We start from the raw sequence: 25,770 nt of genomic DNA, 5'->3' as shown, positions 1-25,770 counted from the left end.
GAAATATGAAGAGTGCTCGCATGGAGGCTAGCAGCTCTCACAACTTCCAGGCCTCCCGTAGGGTGATCAGCAATTTAAGGAGTATGTTTGGTAAAACTACTTCCGCAATCCATCAGGGCCTGCCGATTTACATCTTGCAAACTCCTTTACTGCATCTACTAGCCCATCATTTCAAATATCTGATTCCAGGTTGGGGAGGGTCACTAAGTCTAGAAAGTCAGTCACTCGGGACAGCAGTCATGGTGCTGTTTCCCAATAAAGTTCCTATATGTGTTCCCTGAGCAGCTCATTGATTCATGTCTGGGTGGCTACCCTCTCACCAAAGGGGGCGGGTCTGGGCTAGTATGACAGGTGGTGGGGTCATTTCTGTTTGAGGAGACAGGCCAAGTATCACCCTATCTTCTCTCCCTTTGCATGGAGTTTTTTGTTGGTATTCACACTTTGTGAAGTGTTCTACTCTATCCCATAAAGCACTAAGTTAACAATCCTGTAGCTCAGTTTCCAGCTGTCGGCACATACCACAAGTTCTACTGAGGCATTCTTCCTGCATGACAACCTCGACGGCCTCCCATTTCAGTCCCTTTGTGTTTGTCGAATTGTTTTGAAAATATACATCATTCCTACTTCAATCTCTGATTTATAGGTTTCATCCTGAAGGGTTTCAGGATTACGCATCTACAAAGGAACCTGAGATCGAGATCTCGCCATACTAAACTTCAGGAAGAGGGGGGCATGGTTGAAAAAGAAATCTTACAAGTTACTGCAACCCCTCCAGCCGTGTGCGTGATTGTCTCAGTGAGTAAGAACAGATCGAGTCTGCTATATTGCCCATGCGCCTGAGTGTAACATAAGAACACCAGTGTAGGGGTGGGCCACCCTTCAGACATCCACGCAGTTAAGATTTGTCATGATTCCCTGAGCTAAGACGTCATGTTGGGTTTCGTTTTTAGTTTGGAGGGGGTCTGTCTGCTAAGCCGTCCAATGTACAATTAAAGTCTTCCACCCATATAAGCGGTACATCTATATACAGGGTTGATACCTCCCTTACTGCAAAAAAACTCTTTGTAATCTGTTTGGTGCATACACATTTAGGGGACATACATCACAACCATCAAGGGTGCCATAGAGCAGAACATATGCGCCCTCAATGTCAGCCTAGAAGTAGCGCATCTGTAATGGTGTACCGGGTTCAATCTGGATTGAGACTCCCTTCACATAGCTGGAGAAGGTTGTGGCGTACAATTGACCCCTCCACCTTTTTCCATCCAAGAGTTGAGTCTCTTGAAAGAATGCTATGTGGACTTCCTGCCTTCTCAGGAATGACTGCACCCTTTGTCACTTCACAAATGTGTTCAGATCCTGTTCATTCAATGTTACCATATTAACATCATCCTATCCTGTTGGGTGTTCTCCAGATCTGCTCCTGCTTCCCCCATGTCCCTGGGCCCCCTTACCAGGACTTCCCCTATGTAGAGCCCCATGCCCTATATAAAACTGTGATATCACTGACCCATAAAAACTGTTCTCCCCCCCCAACCATCCTCCCCCGGGTAAACAACATTTCCTAGTACTAGCTATCTCTCCATCCATGGAGACTGTATGCGTCAAACCCCTTCCCCCCACCACCACCATACATTGTAGTGTGCAATGGTGTGTATCACGTTTCAAACTATATAACTTTATAATGCATGGGGGCTCCCTCATCAGAGCCAGAGAAAGGTGCCACCCCGGTCCCTACTGGGTACAACGTATGTGCACCGGCAGAAATGAACAAACTTTCTATTTATACAAAAATGACACGAATCATAGCTCCAATCCCAGCTGCTGTGGGTGGGGGCTTTCCAAGACTTCCTTCAGACCCCTCCATATTAGCGGATCACAATGCCAACCCCTGCCCTCAGCAGGTTCAGTCATTTGTTGTATTTTTTTTTATTTTTTAAGTAGGCTTTGCCCCTAGGAGCATGTAGCGCAGTTCCATTGCCCTCAGTTTCTGTTTCAAAATGGTGAATGACCGGACCTTCTGTGTGTAGTCTTGGACTATACTTATGACAAAGTTATCCTATTTCGGGTCTCCTGAATCGCACACCACTCGTAGGGTCATGTCCCTGTCTCTTTAGTTCAGAAGTTTCACTATCATTGTTCGTGGTAGCATGCCTGGAGGGGCCCTGGTGGTCAGAGACCTGTGAGCCCTCTCTACCACAAACACTTCAGGTAGTGTATTTTGGGTCTATGGTCTGTTTAAGCTAGCATTCCAGAAATAATTTTGGGGTTGTTTCCTTACCCCCTGAGGGAACCCCCACAAAGCGAAGCTTACAGAGGGGCGAATGCCCCTCAGCATCTCCGACTCTCTCCTCAAACTTTCAGATTAGCTCTGTAAGAGAGACAACCGTTGCCTTTAAAGTCTCGACTTCCTCCTACAAGGCCGTTTTGTCCCTCTCAGTGGTCAAGGTTCTTTATGCAGGTCCACATTTAGCAAGTTAACATTCTGTGAGACAGAGTCTATTTTGTCTGTAGTGCTGAGCTTGAATTTTCAATAGCCTCCATGATTTGGTCTGCCATTAGGCTCTGCAGCGCCTGCGTTGCCAGTTGACCCCCAGCCCCTGTTGGGGCCCACCCCCACGGCAGCAAGCTAGTCCATTTTGGTCTGCTGTGCCCGCTGCATTCTGTCCTTGCAATTGTGAGCAGATACTCTAGGGCTGAGGGAAGGATCAATGGCGTGGCAGCACATGGGAAGACAGTTACATACAGTTTGTATTTCTTTTTTTGCTGCTGCCAGGGGCCAATGTGGGTCTAGTTTTCCACCAGCACCTGCAGGGGGGCCTACAGGGGCCCACAATTCTTGGAGGCCAAGGTGTTGTCTTATGGAGGGTCCCGCGGAGAGCAGATGCAGTCTATTCTCTCCTCGGGATCGTTCAGGAGAAGGAAATGGCTCAACCAGGATGGGATTGGCGGAGGGATACGTGGGGGTGGGATAAAGGGTGGGGATATATAGGGCGGGGAAGGGAGGGACTGGCCTCTTCCACACCAGCCCATTGTGCGTTGGGAGGTTTTGACCACCCACCCGCCCTACATATGGAAGAAGTAGACACATGGGGATTTGGTTTTGGAGTGTGGATGTTGGGGGATGCCAGTTAGGGCAGGTTGCTGATTAGGGTAGATGTGGCAGTAGATGGGGGAGGGTGGAGAGTCAGATGTGGGCCTGGCCCCCTTCCAGGGGGGAGAAATAAGCAGGTGAAGGACAATGGCGTGGGGGATGCCCGAAGCAGGCAGTGGATGAAAGGAAAAGGGGGGATGTGTGGGTGAATTGAAGTGGAGATGTGTGAACAGAGGCAAAGTGAAGGAATGAGTTAAAAAGAGGGAGAAGTTCAAAGGGTGGGGGTTTTAAAGTTAAGAGTTTAAAGTTCAGTATATAGAATGTTTATGTATAACATGCAATCCTGTCCTAAATAAATGGCCTTTTGCACTGAGTAAATCAGTGGGTCAGTGACTGTGTCCCGATGGCACAGACACTCTGATTTTATCAGGGTTGGGGGGTAGGGAGGGCCCCAGGCAAATAAAGTGTACAGGCAGCGCTATCCAGGCCCTTCTGCCCACCTCCTACCTCCACCGATCAAATTGAGGCACACTTGTACTTCCGTCTCCGCAGGACTCCCTCCCCTGGGGCTTCATTCAATCTGCTACCGACTCTGCCGGTGGCCACGCAGCATGAAGCGCCTGCAGCTAGTTGTTGCTGCTCACTGCTCTCTTACTCACATGTCCCTGTTCTTACTCTCTGCGACTGCATCTGCACCATCTTGGCTCCTCCACAAAGATGTCTGTTCTCACAGGCCTCACTCCCCCAGTCTTCAGGATGTCATGTCACAGAAAATGTATGTTTACGTTTCATTCATTGCAATCTTTCAATCTAGATTCTGCCCACTCATTTTCCCAAAATGAGGTGACAAAGTAATGGAGAAGTAGGCTATTTCTTTGCACACACTGTCTGCGAAACGTTTGAAACATGATGGGTAAGGTTAAGGGCATTGAGATGGCGCCAAGCACACAATTGAAACAAGATGGATGACATTTTCAAAGACCAGTACTCTAGTACTTATATTGCAGATTTGTCAATTCTTATACCTAAATTAGATTAGGAGGCTCTATGTTTCCTAGTGGCAAGGTGTTAGAAATGATGTCTCTAGTTGGCAGTGGTATGTACCCTTGTCCAAAGTGAGGATCACAATCCTAGTCAGGGTAAGTCACAACTCAATCTAAAGTATCCTGTGCCCACCCTCCATTAGCTTGGCACTGATCAGTCAGGCTTAACTTAGAAGGCAATGTGTAAAGTATTTGTGCCTTTGAAGTGGGGGAGACTTCAAAGAGTGGTTTTGAAGTACACAAGTTCCCCTTTCAGTCCAGTCTTGTCTGCCAGGGTCCCTGTGGTGTGGGTTATCCGTCCTTTGTGTGAGGGCAGGCCACTGGCCTTTGCAATGTAAGTGTCTGACCCTCAACCCTTCCAGCCCAGGAAACTCATTCAGTATGAAGATGAGTGCAGGTGTGACTGAGTGTCCTGTCTTTGTGGTTTCTAAAAGTGTCATTTCTAAAATAGTAATATAAAATCCAACCTCGCCAATGAGCAGGATTTTCTATTACCATTCTGGTCATACCAAATATTACCTGGTTACCCCTTTCAGAACAGAATCTACCACTTAAAAAGTATGTGAGGGCAGTCCTAATGCTAGTCTATGAAATGAACAGGCCTTACAGTTGTGGAAAACGAATTTATGAGATTCTCACTACCAGGACAAATAAAACACATATGTACATGTCCTGCCTTTTACCTACATAGCACCCTGCCCTATGGGTTACCTAGGGCCTGCCTTAGGGGGTGACGTATATGTAGATAAGTGGGGTTTAAGGCTTGGAGAGTACTTTTAGATGTTTTAAATGCCAAGTCGAAGTGGCAGTGAAACTGCACACATATGCCTTGCAATGGCAGGCCTGAAACATGGTTAAGGGGCTACTTATGAGGGAGGCACGAGTGCTGCAGGCCCATTAGTAGCATTTAATTTACAGGCCCTGGGCACATGTAGTGTACTTTACTAGGGACTTATAAGTAAATCAAATATGCCAATTGGGTATGAGCCAATGTTACCATGTTTAAGGGTGTGATCACAGGCACATTACCACTGGTCAGCAGTGGTAACATGAAGAGTCCAAAAACCATGCAAAAACGAGGTCAGAAAAATTGAATGAGTGTGTTTGACTGTTATGTTATCTTAGTTATTATATGGTGTTAGTCTAGCGATTAGCATATAAGTTATCATTTATAAGTTGCTATCAGTAATATATGTGTTTATCTTTGTATTTCAATTGTCGTTCCATGCACGTTCCTCGTGTTCCATGTTCAGTTAGTGGAATGCGATGGAGCAGTGGTTGAAGGACGCATACAAGGATTGGATATGTTTTGTAAGCTGTGTAAAGTGTTTCAACTTATAATAAATATTTCTGAAATTGCTGGATCTCGGCTTTACAAGGAGGCAGGAAAAAAGTTGGTGGAAGACCACCCTAAGGATGTCAGGCCTAACACTCACCCTCTGTCTATCGTGACAAGGCAGAGTGTACTGCCCAGATTAGCATACATATTATAAGCACTCCTGATAAAACTGCTCAATAATACTAGTGACTGTCTATACATTTATATGGATGGATAGGATATCTGGAATATTAGTGGCCCTCTTCAAAAAGTAAACACGATCTGGGGGGTCTAGGTCTCCCAGAAATTAGAAAATACTTCCAAGTGGCACAATTCAGACACAAGTCAGAATATTCTTTGAGTAGTCACTTCACTCAACTGAAAAACACTTTGTCCACAGGGACATGCAGTGATGGGCAGAGCTCCATAGGCTAAACCATGCCTGCCCAACTTCGCCAGACCACTAGTATGCTATTCCTCACAGATTTTAAGACCTACATTTGAGGTATGGGACTCGGCTACGAGGAACATGACACTGACCAGCTTCCTTTCTCCATCCACATCCCTTCAACCAAAATTTCAGAGTGGAAGAAGGAAAGATGTAGGATGCTCTGGACCAATTTCCGGGGAAGGAAACTAAATCTTTCTACCAGTGCAAAAAGAAATATGGGGTCAGTGAGAACTGGCACTTGAACTATTTCTAATTCCTTGATTGGGTCTTACAACCTGAAAATAATTTACTTCCTATGCTGGTTTGAAAGGCCTTACCGCTAACATTTACTCTACACTGTCAGAGATGCTTTCAGATTCGGATTGGACATACGTGAGAAAATGTCACCTCTTGTTGGATAAACAATGCCTCTGGTACCAATGGCAAAAGTTGTGGTCAGATATGTGTGCAATGTTTAAAAGTATGCAGAAAAGGGAGTTGATGTTCAAAACAATTATGATGTTGCATGTCACTCTGAAAAACTTGAAACAAAAGTACAGCATTGCAGATAGTCTTTGTTGAAGGAACTGTGGGAAGAAAGGGAAGTATTGTACATGTGATGGACATGTTCCAAAATAAATATGTTCTGGAAGATATGTTCCCATATTAGGGAGAGATGCCTCTATGAACCTGTGTCCATGTTCTACTGTCTCAGTCAAATACACCCTGTTGGAGATCTATAAGCATAGCTTTCTCATGGGGGTGGGTGGTTGTTGTGCGGAGTATGGCTAATGTGCCATTCGCCATGTAAACTTTGATGCATATCTTGTTTTTTGCTCATGCTCACTCGTGTTGAAAGCAAAGAAAATCAATTACATTTCAATAGAAAGAGCATACTGTTAACTCACATCAGAGAATATCCAAATCCTGCGTTGTTTAAGGATTCATCATTATAGTTACAACTATAGACACTGTGCAGGGCCACAACTTACACGCTTCAAAAATTGGGATTCTAATAGGCATTGGCAGAAAAAATCTCTTCCCACCCACAGCAGACATACTAAGGGGGTCATTACGATCTCGGCGAGGAAACCCGCTGAGATCGGCGCTGATGGTCAACAGAAGACCATCAGCGCGCAGAACCCCCCGCCGGCCACATAATATACATGCAGCTGGGCAGGCACGTGGAAACAGTGTTTCCACCAGCCAGCCCAGCTGGAAGCAGGGCCTGAACATTGACGCCTGCTCCAAATGGAGCCGGCGGCAATGTAACAGTGCGGTGGGTGCAGCAGCACCCGTCGCCCATTTCACTGCCCATAAATCGGGCAGTGAAATGCGTAATCGGACTGTCCATGGGGGGCTCCTGCACTGCCTATGCCAAGTGCATGGGCAGTGCAGGGGCCCTCCAGGAGGGCCCGAGTCACTCATCCTGCCAGCCTTTCCCTGGCAGTGTAAACCCCCAGGGAAAGGCTGTTGGAATCCGACTCATTATCCGGCCCAGTCGGATCACAAACGCCGCCACCACCAGGATGCCTGGTGGGGGGAGCCTAGCGGTGGCGGCGTTTCAAACTTGGCGGTTCAGCCACATTCATTATATGGCGGTCTGGACCGCCATGCCATTGGCGCCAATTACTGCCACCGCCGGCATGGCAGTCCAGACCGCCATGTTCTTTATGAGGGCCTAAATGTGTGTCTTCTGAAAAGAGCTTATATTACAATAGTGCGTACATCTTGCGGAGAATAAGCAAAAGGATCTAATGGAGAAAAAGGAAAAAAAATGAAAAATGATAAGTGCTCACTCCTACAAACTACTACCTTACACTCTTAAATGGCCTCAAAGAAGACCTTCACTGGTGCCGTGAACTCCCTCTGGAATTCTGTCACTCAGGACCCAGTCATCAAAGAAAAATGAAAACCCACCTTTCCCAGCTTTAACTTAACTGCCTATACATTATAATCTCCATTGGTGTGCCATTCCTGAACTTGTGCTTTCTGCTTTCCTCAGGTATAGCAGCAGGAGTTTGATAAACTATAAATAAATAGGTACTGAACAATTGAGATCAATGATGGAGGCCATGTAGGGTTTGAAAATATGTACAGAAATGAGCTTACTGGGTGAGCCGGCCAGACCTAATTTATAGTAAATTTCCATGGCTGACCCATTAATAGAAAGCTTGCAAACTGCATGAAGGGGGGCTTTGCCGGATTTTTCACAATAGTGCTTCTTACATCACTTTATGAGAATAGACAATGCATTTAAATCTTCCTTTCTCTCCCTGTTGCAGCCAGACAAAGACACAGTCTTGAACAAACATGAAAGGAAAGAAACCATGCAAAAACCGACGTATCACAGACTACTATGCGAGCCATACTACAGTAAGTGCACTGTATGTGTCTCAATACAGAATCCCCACTGGTAATTTGAACTCTCTCCTCATGTGCTTTTAGGAATTTTCAACATCCCAGGGTCAGTCTTGTGTCACAAGTTCACTAGCCTATCAGTTACATGGCTTGAGAAAGTGAATTACAAAAGAATTGAGCCCCCCATTCCCCTCCCATTTCCGTGCAAGCAATAAGTCCGTAAAATTGTCAGGTCAAACACGGAGTTTCAATAATTAAACCTCAAGGCTCAACCCCGGTAGCTTTTATGGAAAAAGTGTTTAGCAGAACCAAGATAATTAAAAAATCTCACAACCAATTTCTAAAAATCAAGAAAAATGTCATAAGTTAAATGACTTTAAATTATTAAACTCTCCAATAAACAGAATTGATCCAAAAATTATTAAAATCTAATCAGGGAAACTCTAGATGTGATTTTTGTTTAAAGGTTTTTAATTGAAATACTACCAAGAATCTAGCATACCATTTTATGACTATAGTTGACAATAGCTTAGGTGCATGTTGGAGCTGACCACAATGCACTAGAGGCCAGCTAATCCTCAACCTAGTCAAAGGTTATAGTATACCATCGCACTAAGGGTCTGTTTCCAAGTTTGATCAATGGTAATCTGTCCGTCAGGTTGGCAGAGGACATTAGAACCGACCATTGGCCCAGTTGTCATCTCTGTACATTGAAAAGAACCATCATCAATGCATTTCCTTTCAGTGAACAAAATGTTTGGTTGATCACCTCTGACAATTTTGATGGCCATTCATCAAACATTTTCAAAGTTTTTGTGTTTTGTTTTTCAGAAGCAAAACCTAATGATCCACATACCATGAAAAAATTCCCCAGGGTGTAGGGTATCCTTATTATTTTTTTGCTGTCCCTCACCATCGTATTTTTTCCTGAAGACGATGGACAGAAAAAGGACCTCACACCATCCACCCAAAATAGGCAGGGCGGTGTAATGTTCTTCCACTCACAGCACCTACTGTGTTCGGCTGTCGACAGACATTTTGTGTCAACAGAGCCAAATGGAGCTCTTTCGAACCTAATAAAGATATCGCAAGTACCCCTTCCATGCATTATAAGGATATTGAAAGTCTCAAAGGAGTTCCATGACCATATCATATAAGTTTATGGAACTCAAAGGTGACTTGCAATTTCCTTATGTATGCCAGGGGGGACTTTATCCCATATAATACATTGTCAGACCTTCACCTTTCCCAAAACCTTGAATCGTAGCTCTGTCATTTTAAAGACCAAGCATGTTTGCAAAAATGAAGAATAAAAGCAAAACCTCTAGTGCAAAATAAAAAATTAAAACATCAATAATTTGTAAAATATTTGTTGCAAACAGATATTAGAAACATTTCAATGTAAGTTTTTTATTTTTTTTCGCTTTTGTTTTTTAAAGCTGCAGTAGCTCGTAATGTGTAGAAACATGCAGCAAGATACCATCTTTTCTCTACCTAAAGAGTGCAAAAAAACGCTATTCTCCCTGCTTGTTTCTGAAAGCTGCTACACTAGGGCCAAAGAAAGAAAAGCAACGTTCAGTTGTCGTTTCTAAACATCTGCTTCATTTATGCTCTGTAACCTGACTTGCCTTTCACCTCCCACGCTGGCAACAAGAATTGTGACGTCAGTACTCGACTGTAATAACCTCATGATAGTCATGTTTTTACGTCTTTTCTTTATAATTGGCGACTTAGTGCGTCACAAGTCACCAATTCTAAAAAAATTAGTGACTGCTGTTTCTACAGGGATTATAGAATCCCATATTATTATTATTATTATTATTATTATTAATTGTAAATATTATTAATATTGATAATGGTGATATTGTTATTGTTAGTACTTACTAGTCATTTAATGACCTAGGACAATCTTGAAGTTGCAAACTGTTCACCAGCCAACACTACGCTGGAGAGATATGGCACCAGAATGTTGTAACAAAAATATTTTGTGACATAAATATCGAGTTCTAAATATCACTTTCAAAATATCAACTCTTTGGAGTAACTATTAGAAAATGTACACACAGTGAGATGATATATTATTATATTACTACACAATACTTATGTCAAAACATACGCTACCAAACTTTTGACATGCAAGTGATATATTGGATTGAATTAAAAAAGCACACCACAATTTATAATTGAGACATCTAAAAGCCTCCCTGAGAATGAGAAAACTGCACCCCACAATAACTTCTAACGAGACAATAGTGTAGCATCTTCCCTAGCTTGGGTAGCCGCCAATGAATAAGCCACACACGGAGCTGTAAATCACATGTCTTTATTCTTCTCTGTGTACCTGTGAATTTCCGCATTCTAAACCAAGCTTTCAGGACATTCTAGTGGTTGTGTGAGCGCGCCCAGGCTTATCTGTTTAGTTATAGTAACTAATAAGCAGACGTGTCCTTAAGGCCAATGAAACTTTTGACTTGTTTAAGATGATCATACCCTACGCAGCACATATAAGACATAAATTAAACAATACAAATCATTAGAGAGTCAGTAAAGAACGTACCATGACCCATTTGGCCACAAATACCCACAACTTTGATATCAATTAAAATGTTTATTTCCCTGTATTAACAATGCTAAGATGATGTAAATTAGTCTCAAAACCATGTGATACAAATATAAAAACAACACAGGCTGTCCAAAAAGCATAAATAATCTTAGTTTTATCAGAACTACAACAACTATGACTTCAATAGCAACAGTACAAATCAGTAGTAATAGTAATTGAGCAAGGGTAATAACATTTGATCAGCAAATTAATGTTGTCAGTTTGTTGTCAAAACATATGAATAGAAGGAAACACCTCACTAACTCCTAATTAACATCAGCATGTTGGGCTTCATGCAAAAGTTTTAGTAACATGAATTTAGAAAACATCTAACTATGGCTCTATCAAAACAGCAGTTGGTACTTGGAAAACAAAAGACGAAACAACGATGCACAAATTTCATATTACCTATCCTTAAGGATCAGCAAACAGCATAAACTTCATCAGGAGGACATCAGCATCAGGACAGAGGGGATTTGGGAAAAGGGGGGAAGACGGTTCAGAATGGGCACTCTAAGTTCTCCGAACCATCAAGTTAATGTCTAAGGCAGGCAGCAAAATGCCTCGAGCATTAGGCGCTAAAGTAAGCACCAGCATCCTTGCATGGAGCACTGGAAAATAACTCAAAATAATAAAGTACCAGAACGTCAGTAGACAGGCTGGCAAGAGTCAAAGACTCATCAATCAGCAAAAGAAGTGACTCCGTAAAACGGCAAAGATAGAAATAAGAGACCCTGCAGTCCAAGTGCAGGATGGTTAGGACAAAGCTGTCCCACGTTGTTTATTGGTCAGAAACATCTTGTGATGAAGTTTTGTCCAATTACAGATTTAGTACATATCAGAAGAATTTGCTAGACAAACATCCGCACATCACTGATTGGTTCTTCTCCGTTTGCGTACATACAATCGATACAATAAAAATCAACTTGTGGAACCTTCTGTTCATTATCAGAATCCATTGCTCTTCTCCATTCCAAATATGCTTCGAATCAACAGTTACAGTGATGTAGAAACATGCTTGGATCACAAACCATTTCCTAAAAATAAATACATTTTTGTTAATTCAAGCTCTGAACAAGTTTGAGATTCAGACAAAGAACTTTTTATACAGCCGACATGAGATCGTTCTATTAATATAACAACTTACAATGTTTTGGCAGATGCTCAACTGAACCATGGCCTTGTTAAAACTTGAGGCCTTTTAGTTCGTACAAAATAAAGTTCATAATATTTAGCTGCAAGTATGACAGAGTAATGCATTTTCAAGCATGTATAAACTTCTCAATTCATATTATTACATTATTAGTTAATAACCCCATACACAATGGTGGCCAATCAAGTAGGTACATTATAAGTCACACGTTATTTTCTATGCTAATTACATCTTATATGTTAAGTCAAATATAGGAATACATGTAAAAATTATTACCGTTAATTTCAGCACTCACGGTTGTCACACTGATACGGTCTCCATTGGGAGCCAGAAAGGTTCCATTCTAAAGCATGCAAGACACTACAAATTGAAGGTGCACACAACTGGAATCTCAGTGGTATTCAATCCAACCCAACCTACCATATGTCCTTTAGCATACTTTTTTTTAACATAGTCCGGGAGTCCACCTGTATCCCAGTGATTGTTTCTAATGTAGAGAAGATTGTTTTCCAACCCTGTTTTTTGGGGAGGGGACATTCATAGGCCAGATCGAGAAATGAGGCTCTGTCTGCTTGGCAATGAGGAGAGGCAGCACTTGTTCCACTGTAGATGTTACTTAAAGCCACAGGGGTTAGATACATGCGCTGTAAAAAGTTGAACTGTACTAACTTAAATCTTACATTGCCCAATACTTTCCTCACCTTGGCGCATGCTCCAGGCTGCATCTGCAAACTGGTCCCTTATGTCTGCTTCCCACTCGGATTTCCCTTTGGTTACCTTACGAGAGGTATTGTTCTACAGTGCCCTGACCATGTGGGTAATGGTATGTTGTAATGTGCCTAATTGTGAAATGGCCTTCAGTGTCTGCATGGGAATTGGTGTGATTGGAAACCTGTCCATATGCCTCTGGCTGTTACTATAGAGTTAGCATATTGGAGAAAGTGGCCGGGACCCACCCTAAATGTTTGCTGTGCCTCTTGAATGACATGAAAGTGTCTCCTGAATGTATATATATCCCCCTATGTCTCACAACCCCTTTCCCTCCACCTAGTCTTCTTCCTCTGTTAAGCGTTGGAAGGGTTGGAGAATGGTTGTCTGCAAAGTACAAACTTAGGCCCTCATTATGACATTGGCGGTAAGTCCCGCTTACCGTCATGCTGACTGTCGCCAACATGCCGCTGCCGCAGCGGAATACCGCCACCCATATTATGACACACACATAGCAATCCGTCACTATACAGCCATACACACAAGTCCGCCAGCCCAAAGGTCAGTGATAAACTGTCAGTACCAAAACCCACACCGTCACACCAACAGAACTACGCCCACAGCATTATGACCCACAAATCAAAATACACATACACATACAAAAACAACACTGCATTGGACAATTCAAACTACACACACCTGACACACATACACACACACCACACCCACACACTATAAACCACTATAAAACACACACCCACATTACCCACAACCCTTCAAACTACAAACAATTGCCAACTGAGAGAGATAGACCAAGACTACCCACAGAACCAGAGACACATAACACCATCACCCATACACCTTTGACGCACCTTACAGCACACAACCCAACACATCACCCCACACACCCTCACACACACCACTCACACTACACCCATGCCACCGCAAAGACACCCCAGGTTCTCAGAGGAGGGGCTCAGGGTCATGGTGGATGAAATCATCAGGGTAGAGCCACAGCTATTCGGATCACAGGTGCAGCAGACATCCATTGCCAGGAAGATGGAGCTATGGCAGAGAATCGTGGACAGGGTCAACGCCGTGGGACAGCACCCCAGAACAAGGGATGACATCAGGAAGAGGTGGAACGACCTACGGGGGAAGGTGTGTTCCGTGGTAGCAAGACACCAAATAGCTGCACAGAGGAATGGCGGTGGATCCCCACCTACTCCCCCACAACTAACAACATGGGAGGAGCAAGTCTTGGCAATACTGCATCCCGAGGGCCTGGCAGGAGTAGCAGGAGGACTGTCATCTGGTAAGTCAAATCTCTATTACTAACACCCCCCCCTACCTGCATGCCATCACAACCCCCCCACCCGTATTCTCACTCCCATCACTCTACCACCTCACACACCCCACCATCACAACCCACCCATCCCAATACCAAGCCCTGCATGTAACACCAATGCTTGGACCCCCATCACAGACCTGCATGGACACCCATCACCAAAGCATGCACACTAGAGACAATCACCTAGCCCACCAAATAACTACTCACACAAGGCTAAGCTGCCAGGGCAATAACAACCATAGAGGGCAAAACACCCATGCATAAGATGTCACACACAGAAACAATAACACTGCATTTACATCCCCACAGGTCCCCCAGCCAACATCACCGGAGAGGAGGTGCCAGCAACATCCAGAGCCCCCACAGAAGAGGCCCACAGTGATGACAGCAGCTCTGGACGCCTGGATCTGGAAGACCAACCTGGCTCATCAGGGACCTCTGGACAGTCGGTTACCCAGGCACAGTCCCATACCACCACAGAGCCTCCCCCTCAGGAAACACCAGCACAGTACCCACTCAGCAGGCCCATAACTCTGTCCCCACAACACGTCAATCAGCAGTGTGTCCACCACTACAGGGACCCCAGGACACCCCGAAAACACAGGACAATCAGGGACCTGGGGTCAGTGGCAATGGGCACACGGTTCAGGGGACAGAGGCACAGGACAACAGGGAATCTGGGAGGACTGCTGTGTGACAGGGAGAGGACAGGCCTAGGGAACCTACTCTCCAGGTGGCACTTGCAGGGATCATGGGAGCATACCACCATTCCCAGGAGACGATAGGCCAGATACTGGACAAGTTGCAGGAGACCCAGCAGGAGGGACAGTTTCTGGGGATCAGGGAAGACTAGAAGGACATCAACACCACCCTGGTCACCATTGCAGGGGTGCTGGCAGACATGGCCAACACCATGAAAGAGGCGATGGCACACCACCGGGCCCCTACCACTAGCCACACTGATGAACAGCCCTCCACCTCCGCTGCCGCTAGTGGACAGGAGGCCCCGCCACAGGACCAACATTCCACCAGCACCCCTTCCCCTGCAGAAGGAGAACCACCCCGCAAACGTTCCCTGTGATCCAGGCAGAAGCCAGAGACTATTGCCAAGACCCCCCCAGGAAATAAGACTCTCCTGATTGTCACCCTTGTGTCCCACTCTGTCACCCTGTCCACCTTGAACTGCCATTGCCCCCCTTCCTATGCCCCCTTGGACAGTGCACCTGTGATACAAATAGACTGGACTCCATCCTGGACTTTCCTCCACCATCACCCCAGCCGATTGCACATCTCCCTCTACTTATTGGCACTTAAATAAACACAATTTGAAAAAATAGAAGTATGGAGTCTGGCAAATGATTGAACTATGTATTTGTTTAACAAGCTTTAAACACTGCAATACAACTGTACAGTAATGTATACATAGGAATGACCTGTAGTGGCTGGCTCCTGGTGTGTTGACTGCAGAGTGGGGCACAGATATCTGAAAATAGAGATGCCAAAGGGTACAGTAAGTGGCCATAGAAGTGGGAAAATCAGCCTGCCATGTACGTCAAACACAAAACTGTCATTTTAAAGTGAAGTTACAGTGTCTTACCTATGTGTCACTGGAAGTATTGTCGTATTATTGCACTACTGTTGTCCTCATCCTCTGCCTCCTCATCTTCACTGTCCACAGGGTCCACTGCTGCCACACGGCCATCTCCTGCCTCATCCTCCTGCAGAAAAGGTACATGGCGTCACAAGGCAAGGTTGTGCAACATACAGCATGCCACAATGATCTGACAGACCTTCTTGGGTGTGTAGTACAGAGATCCACCAGTTAGATGGAGGCAACGATACCTGGCCTTCAGGAGGCCAAAGGTCCTCTCGATAATCCTTGTCCCCCCATGTGCCTCATTGTAACGTTCCTCTGCCCTTGTCCTGGTGTTCCTCACGGGTCAGTAGCCATGAGAGGTTGAGGTAACCAGAGTCATCTTCAAATATCGACGGACAACTGTTAGCCACACACTAACCCTTAGGGCCCACACCATACCCATACACCAACATATACTGGGTGGGAACCAGGGCTCACCTACTAGCCACACCCGGTGCCTCTGGAGTTGAGCCATCACATATGGGATGCTGCTATTCCTCAGGATAAAGGCATCATACACAGACCCAGGATTCTTTGCACTGACATGGGAGATGTACTGGTCCGCCAGGCACACTATCTGCACATTCATCAAGTGAAAGCTCTTTTGATTTTTGAACACCTGTTCATTTCTCCGGGAGGGGGGGAACAAATGCAATATGTGTACCATCAATAGCCACAACAATGTTGGGGATCTGTCCCATTGCATAGAAGTCAGCTTCCACTGTGGCCAAATCCTCCACCTGGGGGAATACGATGTAGCTACACATGTGTTTTATCAGGGCAGACAACACTCTGGTCAGCATTATTGAGAACATTGGCTTTGACATTCCTGCTGCCAAGCCCACTGTCACTTGGAAGGAGCCAGTTGCCAAGAAATGGAGCACAGATAGGACTTGCACAAGAGGGGGGATCCCGGTGGGCTGACAGTTATCAGATATCAGGTCAGGCTCCAATTGGGCACACAGCTCTGTGATTGTGGCCCTGTCAGGTCTCTAGGTGAGGATGATGTGCCTGTCCTCCATAGTTGCAAAGTCCACCAGGTGTCTGTACACATGGTGATGTCTCCATCTCCTATTCATCTGCAGCGGTTGCAATCTAGGGGGCAAAACAGAGAGCAGCTGGTCAGCATTCCATATTTCCAAACACTACACTGCATTGCATGTTGTCACTGTAACAGTATATTGTTTTATAGGCCCAAATGGTACATGTGTGTACTGTGACGCAGTTAGGTGCCATGGACTGCCCCCCCCCCCCTGAAATGGGGGCCTGTCCTATATGGAGGGACATGTGGACATGAGGTAATTCCGCTGACGTTGTGCGCCGTTGTGGGAGGCGGTCGAATACCGCCGTGCAACTCATCATTGGTTAACATCGGGCCCTATGGGTTACAGTGGTCAATGGTGATGTACGCCGGCGGTGACGGTAAGCACCGCAGTGGATGTGACCGCCCATTTTCTATCTGTTCACTCACTTACTACCTGACCTTCAACAGGAGAGGACATACACTGCAAGTGCTGCTGTGACCTGTGTCTGGAACCGACCATCGCTTGTGTCACTGGGGAAAGGGCCCCTGCCTTCACTGCTGCGGAGTTGGGCAGACTGGTGGATGGGTTCCTACCCCATTACAGAATGCTGTATGGGCCTCCAGACCAACAGGTGAGTACACTGTGAGCACAATGCATGGGGCATGAATGCATGGAGTGCTGTGTGTGAGGGCCTCGTGTGGGGGCGGGGTTGGTGAAAGGGTCCTGAGCAGCATGCTACATGTATGTTTGGCCATGTCTGTGCATAAGGGGATGTGAGGGCTATGGTGGGACATGAGTGTAACAGACCGGACGGTCTGACTGATACCTTTTTCTATGTGTATTTCTCTGCAGGTCAGCGCCCATCAGAAAAAGGGTAGATGGCGTGCCATCGCCAAGCACGTGCGGACCCTGGGGGTCTATGGCAGGCGGAGCACCCACTGTTGGAAACGGTGGGAGGACCTCAGACGCTGGGAACAGAAGACAGCAGAGGCCAATCTGGGGATGGCCTCCCAACGAGGAAGGGGTGCCTGTCGAACCCTGACCCCCCTGATGGCCCGCATACTGGTGGTGGCCTATCCGGAGCTGGATGGGCGCTTGAGGGCATCAGAGCAGCCACAAGGGGGTGAGTACAGTTCCCCAATGTACTACTTGCACATGGTGGAGTAGTCTCCGGGTGGGGGATGTGGGCCTGTGGGTGCCCCTAGGCCATTGCAGGGTAGGTCTCACGTTGGGCAGGGTATGATGTGACCCACCTCCAACCAATCTAGTAGGCATCCACTACTGGGCAGGGGTCTGTGGGTATCAGGTATGCTGCTTTTGGCATTAGGTATTCCTGTCCATGGCCTGGTGACTAGCATTGTGACTGGTAGTGCATTGCCTAATGCGTAGGGCTGTTCCCTGTTTGTGTGTGTGTGTGTGTCGTGTACGCCAACAGTGGTGGTTTTGCTGCCATTGACCAAGTGTATCGTTTGTCCCTCCACCCCCTTTTTGTTTTGTCACTCTGTCCTTCTGTGCTTTAGCATCATCTGGTGGAGGAGCAGAGGCACTAGCGACGGAGAGAGCTGCATCCCACAAGGCCCAGGAGGCCGAATCCACCGACGGTGAGGGCACCAGTGAGACGGAGGGCGAGGGGAGCGCCACGGCGAAGGCAGGAGGGGACAGTTCGGAGAGTGATACCTCCTCCGATGGAAGCTCCCTGGTGGTGGTGGACAGCTCTTTGCTCACCCCAAGTACAGGTACTGCCGCCACCCCCTGTACCAGCACCACCCTCCCAGCAGTCCCTCAGCGTGTTTCCTGTGCCCGCTCACCCAGGAGGGTGGGAATCTCCTTCGCCCCAGGCACCTCAGGCCCTGCCCCAGTTAGCCCTGCTGCCCTGAGTGAGGAGGCTATTGACCTCCTGCGGTCCATCCCTGTTGGGCAGTCAACCATTGTGAATGCCATCCAGGAGCTGGAAGCCCATTTGCAACAAACAAATGCATTCCTGGAGGGCATTCACTCTGGCATGGCGGCCCAACAGAGATCAATGCAGGCTCTGGCCTCCTCTCTGATGGCAGCCATTGTCCCGGTTTCTAGCCTCCCCCCTCCAACTTCCTCTACCCAGTCCCATTCCCCTCAACCCCAAACTATCCCAAGCACACAGGCAGACCATCATGTACCCAGGACAGCACACAGGAGTGGCTCAGGCAAACACAAGCACCACACATCATCCCACAGGCACTCACACAAACACCATCCAGATGCAGACATACCAACATCCACTGCCTCCACTGTGGCCCCATCCTCCTCGTTGTTCACCTCCCTCCTAGTAGCGTCTCCACTCACACCTGTATGCACTACATCCTCATCCACTACCTTCATCACCAGCACGCCTATCAGTACACACCCCTCACTGGCAGTCACGACCTGACATCCATGCACACGTCCCCTGTGTCCCCTCCCACTGTGCCTGTGCCCCCTCCTCCCAAGGTACACAAACGCAAGCACTCAGACACCCAACAGCCATCCACCTCACAACAGCATCCAGACCATGCACCTGCACCCAAACACAGCAGACAGACATCTCCTACAACCACTTCCTGTAGGAGGCTGGCCTGGCTTATAGTGGGTACCTAGTGGTACTTACACATTGTGCCAGGTCCAGTTATCCCTTTTTTGTAGATTAGAGATGTTCTAGCAGCTTAGGCTGATAGAGGTAACTATAGCAGAGCAGCTTAGGCTGAACTAGGAGACATGCAAAGCTCCTACTATACCACTTATATCATATAGCACTATATCATAAGAATCACAATACTCAGAGTTACTAAAAATAAAGGTACTTTATTGTAGTGACAATATGCCAAAAGTATCTCAGAGGATATATTCCCTTAGGAGGTAAGTAAAATACACGAAATATATACACATACCAAAATCAGGTAAGTAAAACACTTAGAAAAATAGTGCAAACACTGTAGAACACAATAGAATGCAATAGGAGACAACAGGCATAGGGGCAACACAAACCATATACTCTGAAAGTGGAATGCGAACCACGAAGAGACCCCAGGCCTAGTGTAGTGTGTAGAGGGTCACTGGGAGTGTAAGAAAACACTAAGGGTATCCAAGATACCCCACCCCAAGACCCTGAAAAGTAGGAGTAAAGTTACCCTACTACCTCATAAAGACAGTAAAGTCGAGATAGGGGATTCTGCAAAGACAACAACTGACTGCAAAGCACTGAAGACGGATTCCTGGACCTGAGGACCTGTAAAGGAAGGGGACCAAGTCCAAGAGTCACAAAAGTGTCCGGTGGGCAGGAGCCCACTAAACCCCGGATGAAGGTGCAAAAGGGCTGCCTCCGGGTGGAAGAAGCTGAAGATTCTGCAACGACGGAAGGTACCAGGAACTTCTCCTTTGGTCAGAAGATGTCCCACTGCGTGCTGGAGGATGCAGAGTTGTTTCCAGGCAGAAAGACTGCAAACAAGCCTTGCTAGCTGGCCAGGAGGTCACCTCTTGGAAGAGGAGACAGAGGGGGCGCCCAGCCACATGAGGAGCCCACGCAGAAGCAGGCGGCACCAGCAGAAGCACTTGAACAGGCTTTCAAGAAATCTGAGCACGACGGTCGACTCAGCAACACAAAAGAGGGTCCCACGAAGCCAGAGGTTAACTCAGCGAGCTGGGCAATGCAGGACGGAGTGCTGGGGACCTGGGCTATGCTGTGCACAAAGGAATCCTTGTAAGAGTGCACAGAAGCCCTAGCAGCTGCAGTTCATGCAGTACACAGGATTACTGTCTGGCTTGGGGAGGCAAGGACTTACCTCCACCAAACTTGGACAGAAGGACCACTGGACTGTGGGGGACACTTGGATCCAGCTCCTGTGTTCCAGGGACCATGCTCGTCGAGATAAAAGGGGACCCAGAGGACCGGTGAAGCAGAAGTTTGGTGCCTGCGGTAGCAGGGAGCAGACTCCGCCAACCCACGTGAGATTTCTTTGGGATTTCCAGTGCAAGGTGAAGGCAGACAACCCTCAGAGCATGCACCACCAGGAAGTAGCCCAGAAAGCCGGCAGGATTAGGCGCTACAATGTCGCTGGTAGTCTTCTTGCTACTTTGTTGCAGTTGTGCAGGCGTCCTGGAGCAGTCAGCGGTCGATCCTTGGCAGAAGTTGAAGAGAGAAGTGCAGAGGAACTCTGGTGAGCTCTTGCATTCGTTATCTGAAGAGAAACCTACAGGAGAGACCCTACATAGCCCTCAGAGAAGAATTGGCTACAGAGAGAGGTAAGCACCTATCAGGAGGGGTCTCTGACATCACCTGCTGGCACTGGCCACTCAGAGGTGTCCATTGTGCCCTCACACCTCTGCATCCAAGATGGCAGATATCTGGGACACACTTGAGGAGCTCTGGGCACCTCCCCTGGGAGGTGCTGGTCAGGGGAGTGGTCACTCCCATTTCCATTGTCCAGTTTCATGCCAGAGCAGGGCTGGGGGGATCCCTGAACCGGTGTAGACTGGCTTATGCAAGGAGGTCACCATCTGTGCCCTTCAAAGCATTTCCAGAGGCCAGGAGAGGCTACTCCTCTCAGGTCCTTAACACCTATTTCCAAAGGGAGAGGGTGTAACACCCTCTCTCAGAGGAAATCCTTTGTTCTGTCTTCCTGTGCCTGGGCTGCCCAGGCTCCAGGGGGGCAGAAACCTGTCTGAGGCTTGGCAGCAGCTGTAGCTGCCAGGAAAACCCCAGAGAGTTAGTTTGGCAGTACCCGGGTTCTATGCTAGAGCCCCGGGGATGCATGGGATTGTCCCCCCAATACCAGAATGGTATTGGGGTGACAATTCCATGATCCTAGACATGTTACATGGCCATGTTCGGAGTTACCATTGTGACACTACACATAGGTATTTACCTATATGTAGTACACACGTGTAATGGTGTCCCCGCACTCACAAAGCCCGGGGAAATTGCCCTGAACCATGTGGGGGCACCTTGGCTAGTGCCAGGGTGCCCTCACACTTAGTAACTTTGCACCTAACCTTCACCAATTGAGGTGACTTATAAGTTACTTAAGTGCAGTGAAAATGGCTGTGAAATAATGAGTCCCTTATTTCACGCAGGCTGCAGTAGAAGTCCTGTGTAAGAATTGTCTGAGCTCCCTATGGGTGGCAAAAGAAATGCTGCAGCCCATATGGATCTCCTGGAACCCCAATACCCTGGGTACCTAGGTACCATATACTAGGGAACTATAAGGGTGTTCCAGTGTGCCAATAAGAATGGGTAAAATTGGTCACTAGCCTGCAGTTACAATTTTAAAAGCAGAGAGAGCATAAACACTGAGGTTCTGGTTAGCAGAGCCTCAGTGATACAGTTAGGCACCACACAGGGAACACATACAGGGCACACTTTATGAGCACTGGGGTCCTGGCTAGCAGGATCCCAGTGACACATGCAAAAACAAACATACACACAAGTAAAAATGGGGGTAACATGCCAGGCAAGATGGTACTTTCCTACACTTCTTCCTCCTCTCCTAAACCTTCACCCTCTTCCCGCCCCAATGTCCCTAAGAAGCTTTTCTGGTCAGAACCTAGGCGAGCACCTCAGCCACCCAGTCCACGGCCACTGTAGTGTCGACAGCTACTCCAAGTGGGAGAGGATCCCGGGCACCAGCCAGCAGCACTGAAAGTGTGCCTGCACCAGGTGCATCAAGGTGGGGAAGGAGGCACCAGCAGCTGCGACAGGGAAGGGCAAGAAAGCACCACCAGCAGCGTCTAGTAAGGGCAAGGAGGCACCACCAGCTGCGACAGGGAAGGGCAAGGGGCCTGCACTTGCAGGCAGGAAGGACAGGAGGCCTGGTGCTGGGACTCATTCGGAGCCCCCACCACCAACCATGGCGGTCAGCCGTCCAAGGCTGCAAGGGAAGGGCTGGAGCCTCCCCCCACTACTGCCACCAGCACCGCCATCAGCACCACTGGGCAGCCCAGTGGGCAGCCATCTGAGGCTGTAGGGGAGCCAGCCCAGCCACTGCCACCACTGAGCAGCCGTCACCGCTGGCGGGCAGTGTGTAGTTCTGCCTCCATGGGCTGTTGTGCGTCCTGGCCCCTGCAAATTCTGTGGGTCTGACACCCAGGTGAAAGACTTTGACCTCGCACTCCCCAAGTGCTGCATCACGGGGCACAATGCCCCCTCCAGAACCAGTGGAAGAAGCCATCCACTCACCCCATCCTTCCCAGGATGAAGCACAGGGCATGTAGCCCCCTCCAGGACCAGTGGTGTTGTACCATCTTCCGGCTGAGGTGCCACACCCCCATTCCCGTCCCCCTGAGGTGCCTGTGTATTTTCGACCTGATGCCACTGCAGTGTTCTCTCCGTGTTGTTGCAGGAGTGAGGTTTGGCCTTGGCCTATGTGATGTGGCCATGTGGCCCCCGGACATTGAGGACTGGGCAGTGTCCCTACATTTGTAAATATGTATATAAGTTTGAATTTGGATGCACTTATTTATAGTATTTTATCGTATTACACTCACTTTCTTCCAATCATTTTGTCCTTGCGTTATTCCTGAGGTGGTACGGGGTGGATATGAAATGTTTGTGCATCTGGTTGTGTATATGGTGTTGAGGGTTTGGGTGTTGCGTGTGTGTGTGTGTCACTCCCTTTTTCCTCCACCCTCCCTTGTGTGCTAGGCGGCAGTACTCACCGTGGTCATCTTCGCCGGCGTTGGTGTTCATAATGCAGGAAAAGGTAGACTAGCATCGGAAATATGTGCAGCTCCATGGCGTCGTGGTTCTTTCCTGAGTCTCCAGAGGTGAGTCATTTGACTTCTGTGTTCTGTTTCCGCCGTGCTTTTGATATTGTTGGTAACGCCCCGGAAAAAGGTGGCGGATAGGCCTGTCGTAATAGTGTGGGCGGTACAATTGTCTTCCGCCTGGCTGTTGGCGGTTTCCGCCGTGGTGCTTGTTGATACCACCATGGCGGTTGGTGTGTTAAAGTGGCTGTCTGTCCGAGCGGTTTCCACCGTCGTCATAAGTCAATTTTTTTTTTTACCGCCGGCCTGTTGGCGGTATTACCGCCACTTTATCCCCGACCGCCAGGGTTGTAATGAGGGCCTTAGTGATCGGTCCTTTACCATATCTAATTAGATTTCTGACCTCATCATTATAAAGATCCCGGAAGGCAACCAAACCCTCCAACTCACTAGATCAACTAGTCCCACCAGGTACACTAAAAGAAAATACTTAACTGACTTCTAAGGTGACACTGAAAAATGTCTAATATGTGGTAGGTGTGATCACTGTCAAAACACGAAATCCATGACCTCGTAGCCTCACATGAACTGGACATCTCAACTCTTAGCCTCATATAAAAGCAACTTCCTTTTTGTTACTGAAGTGTGGTTCTCAAAAGTGCACCCACAATTCATGAAGCAATACACCCAGTCAACACAATAAAAATTAAAAATCGAAGATGGTAGTAGTAACAGCTATCATTCGCAACTACTGGTCATGCCCAACTTCTAAGCCAAGGGATGTGAATCCTTTCTTATATTTTGTAATTTTACGCCAAATTCTACCCATACCTTTATGTTCGTATACAGAGCATCAGAGCCCAAACCAACTCTACAGATAGTGTATGTGATGTCACTTTATTGATAAATCTTGATCATGAACTCCCAATACAGTATGCAATTTCTGGGCCCAACAAAACTGTAAGTCACACACATTCTACATAGCATTGCCTATTTGATCAGAATGTTCATAGAACACTGGTTGGCCCTTGGGTGGCTTGCAATCAAGGCCTCCTCATGCCATGTGGATAAGCTGGATGGATGGATGCAACAGCAAGCAGATTGGATTGGATCGTGTGATGTGCACCATTGGTGGTTTGCATCTGCTCTTCTGGAGCAGGGATTTATACTGTGCTGGGAATGTGTCCCTGCTAAATGATACAAGCAGTAGTGGAAGAAGAGTGACTGGTGCTCAGACAGCAGACGTAGGTGGGGCCTTTGGCGTCTGCCATCTTGAGTATTGGCAGAGGACTGACTGCAACATGAAAATTGCTCCTGAAAAATAAATTCTGAGTGGAGTCAGAGACAATGGGGTACTTTATCAATGCAGGAGACAGACAGGCTATACAACAACGTATACATGCTGCATGATACATGCTGCATACTGCATGCTGCAGCAGAACACCTATGGCCTATGTGATTTGCTGTTCAACGCCTCAAAGTTGACGTACCTAAATTACCTAGTGCCATAAACAAAGGCTGCTGAGATGATGAAAAAGGTGCTGATATACTGTGACACACTACTCACACCATCCATCAATGTAGGAAAATGTCTCCCTGTTGCAGTTACCCCCCACTTTTTGCCTGATATTGATGCTGGCTTGACTGAGAAGTGCGCTGGGACCCTGCTAACCAGGCCCCAGCACCAGTGTTCTTTCACTAAAAATGTACCATTGTTTCCACAATTGGCACACCCCTGGCACACAGATAAGTCCCTTGTAAAAGGTACCAGTGGTACCAAGGGCCCTGTGACCAGGGAAGGTCACTAAGGCTGCAGCATATGTTGTACTACCCTAAGGGACCCCTCACCTAACACATGCACACTGCCATTGTAGATTAAGGCCCTCATTCTGACCCTGGCGGTCGGTGATAATGCGGCGGCCAAGCCGCCAACAGGCCGGCGGTCCAAAATATGCAATTCTGACCCTGGCGGGAACCGCCAACACAGCCCGCCGCATTAACACTCCGCCCGCCACGGCGGAACAAACAAACAGCGCGGCGGTCCCCGCCAACAGCCAGGCGGCAGACAATGTACCGCCCACCCTATCACGACCCACCAATCCGCCACCTTTTCCGGGGCGGGAGCACCGCCGATAAAAACACGGCGGAAACAGACTACGAACGGGAAAACGCTCACCTCTACGCACTCCACGCGAGATTCCGGCAGTATGGAACCCGAGTTGCAGGTCATCCCCGCACTCCTATACCTGCTCCTGTACCAGGAGCACGCCCGGCGGCGCGGAAGACATCGGTGAGTACTGCACCTACGACACAGGGGAGGGAAAAGAGTACCGGC

General features: G+C 47.5%; 1 protein-coding gene across 1 annotated transcript in view; it reads left to right on the top strand.

Moving 5' to 3' along the window:
* FAM111A (FAM111 trypsin like peptidase A) overlaps window positions 1-25,770 on the top strand; it is a 95,485-nt gene that overhangs the window by 22,338 nt on the left and 47,377 nt on the right. Inside the window, exon 3 of the mRNA XM_069227835.1 lies at window positions 8,171-8,261. Within this exon, the coding sequence (XP_069083936.1) occupies window positions 8,199-8,261 (63 nt within the window). The 5' untranslated portion in view covers window positions 8,171-8,198. The remainder of the gene's footprint in view (window positions 1-8,170; window positions 8,262-25,770) is intronic.

Source organism: Pleurodeles waltl, chromosome 4_1 (genome assembly GCF_031143425.1).
Source record: "Pleurodeles waltl isolate 20211129_DDA chromosome 4_1, aPleWal1.hap1.20221129, whole genome shotgun sequence".
In the NCBI taxonomy this organism is placed as follows: domain Eukaryota; kingdom Metazoa; phylum Chordata; class Amphibia; order Caudata; family Salamandridae; genus Pleurodeles; species Pleurodeles waltl.
The sequence above is the reverse complement of the archived record's forward strand: the minus strand, read 5'-3'. Positions and strand labels throughout refer to the sequence as shown.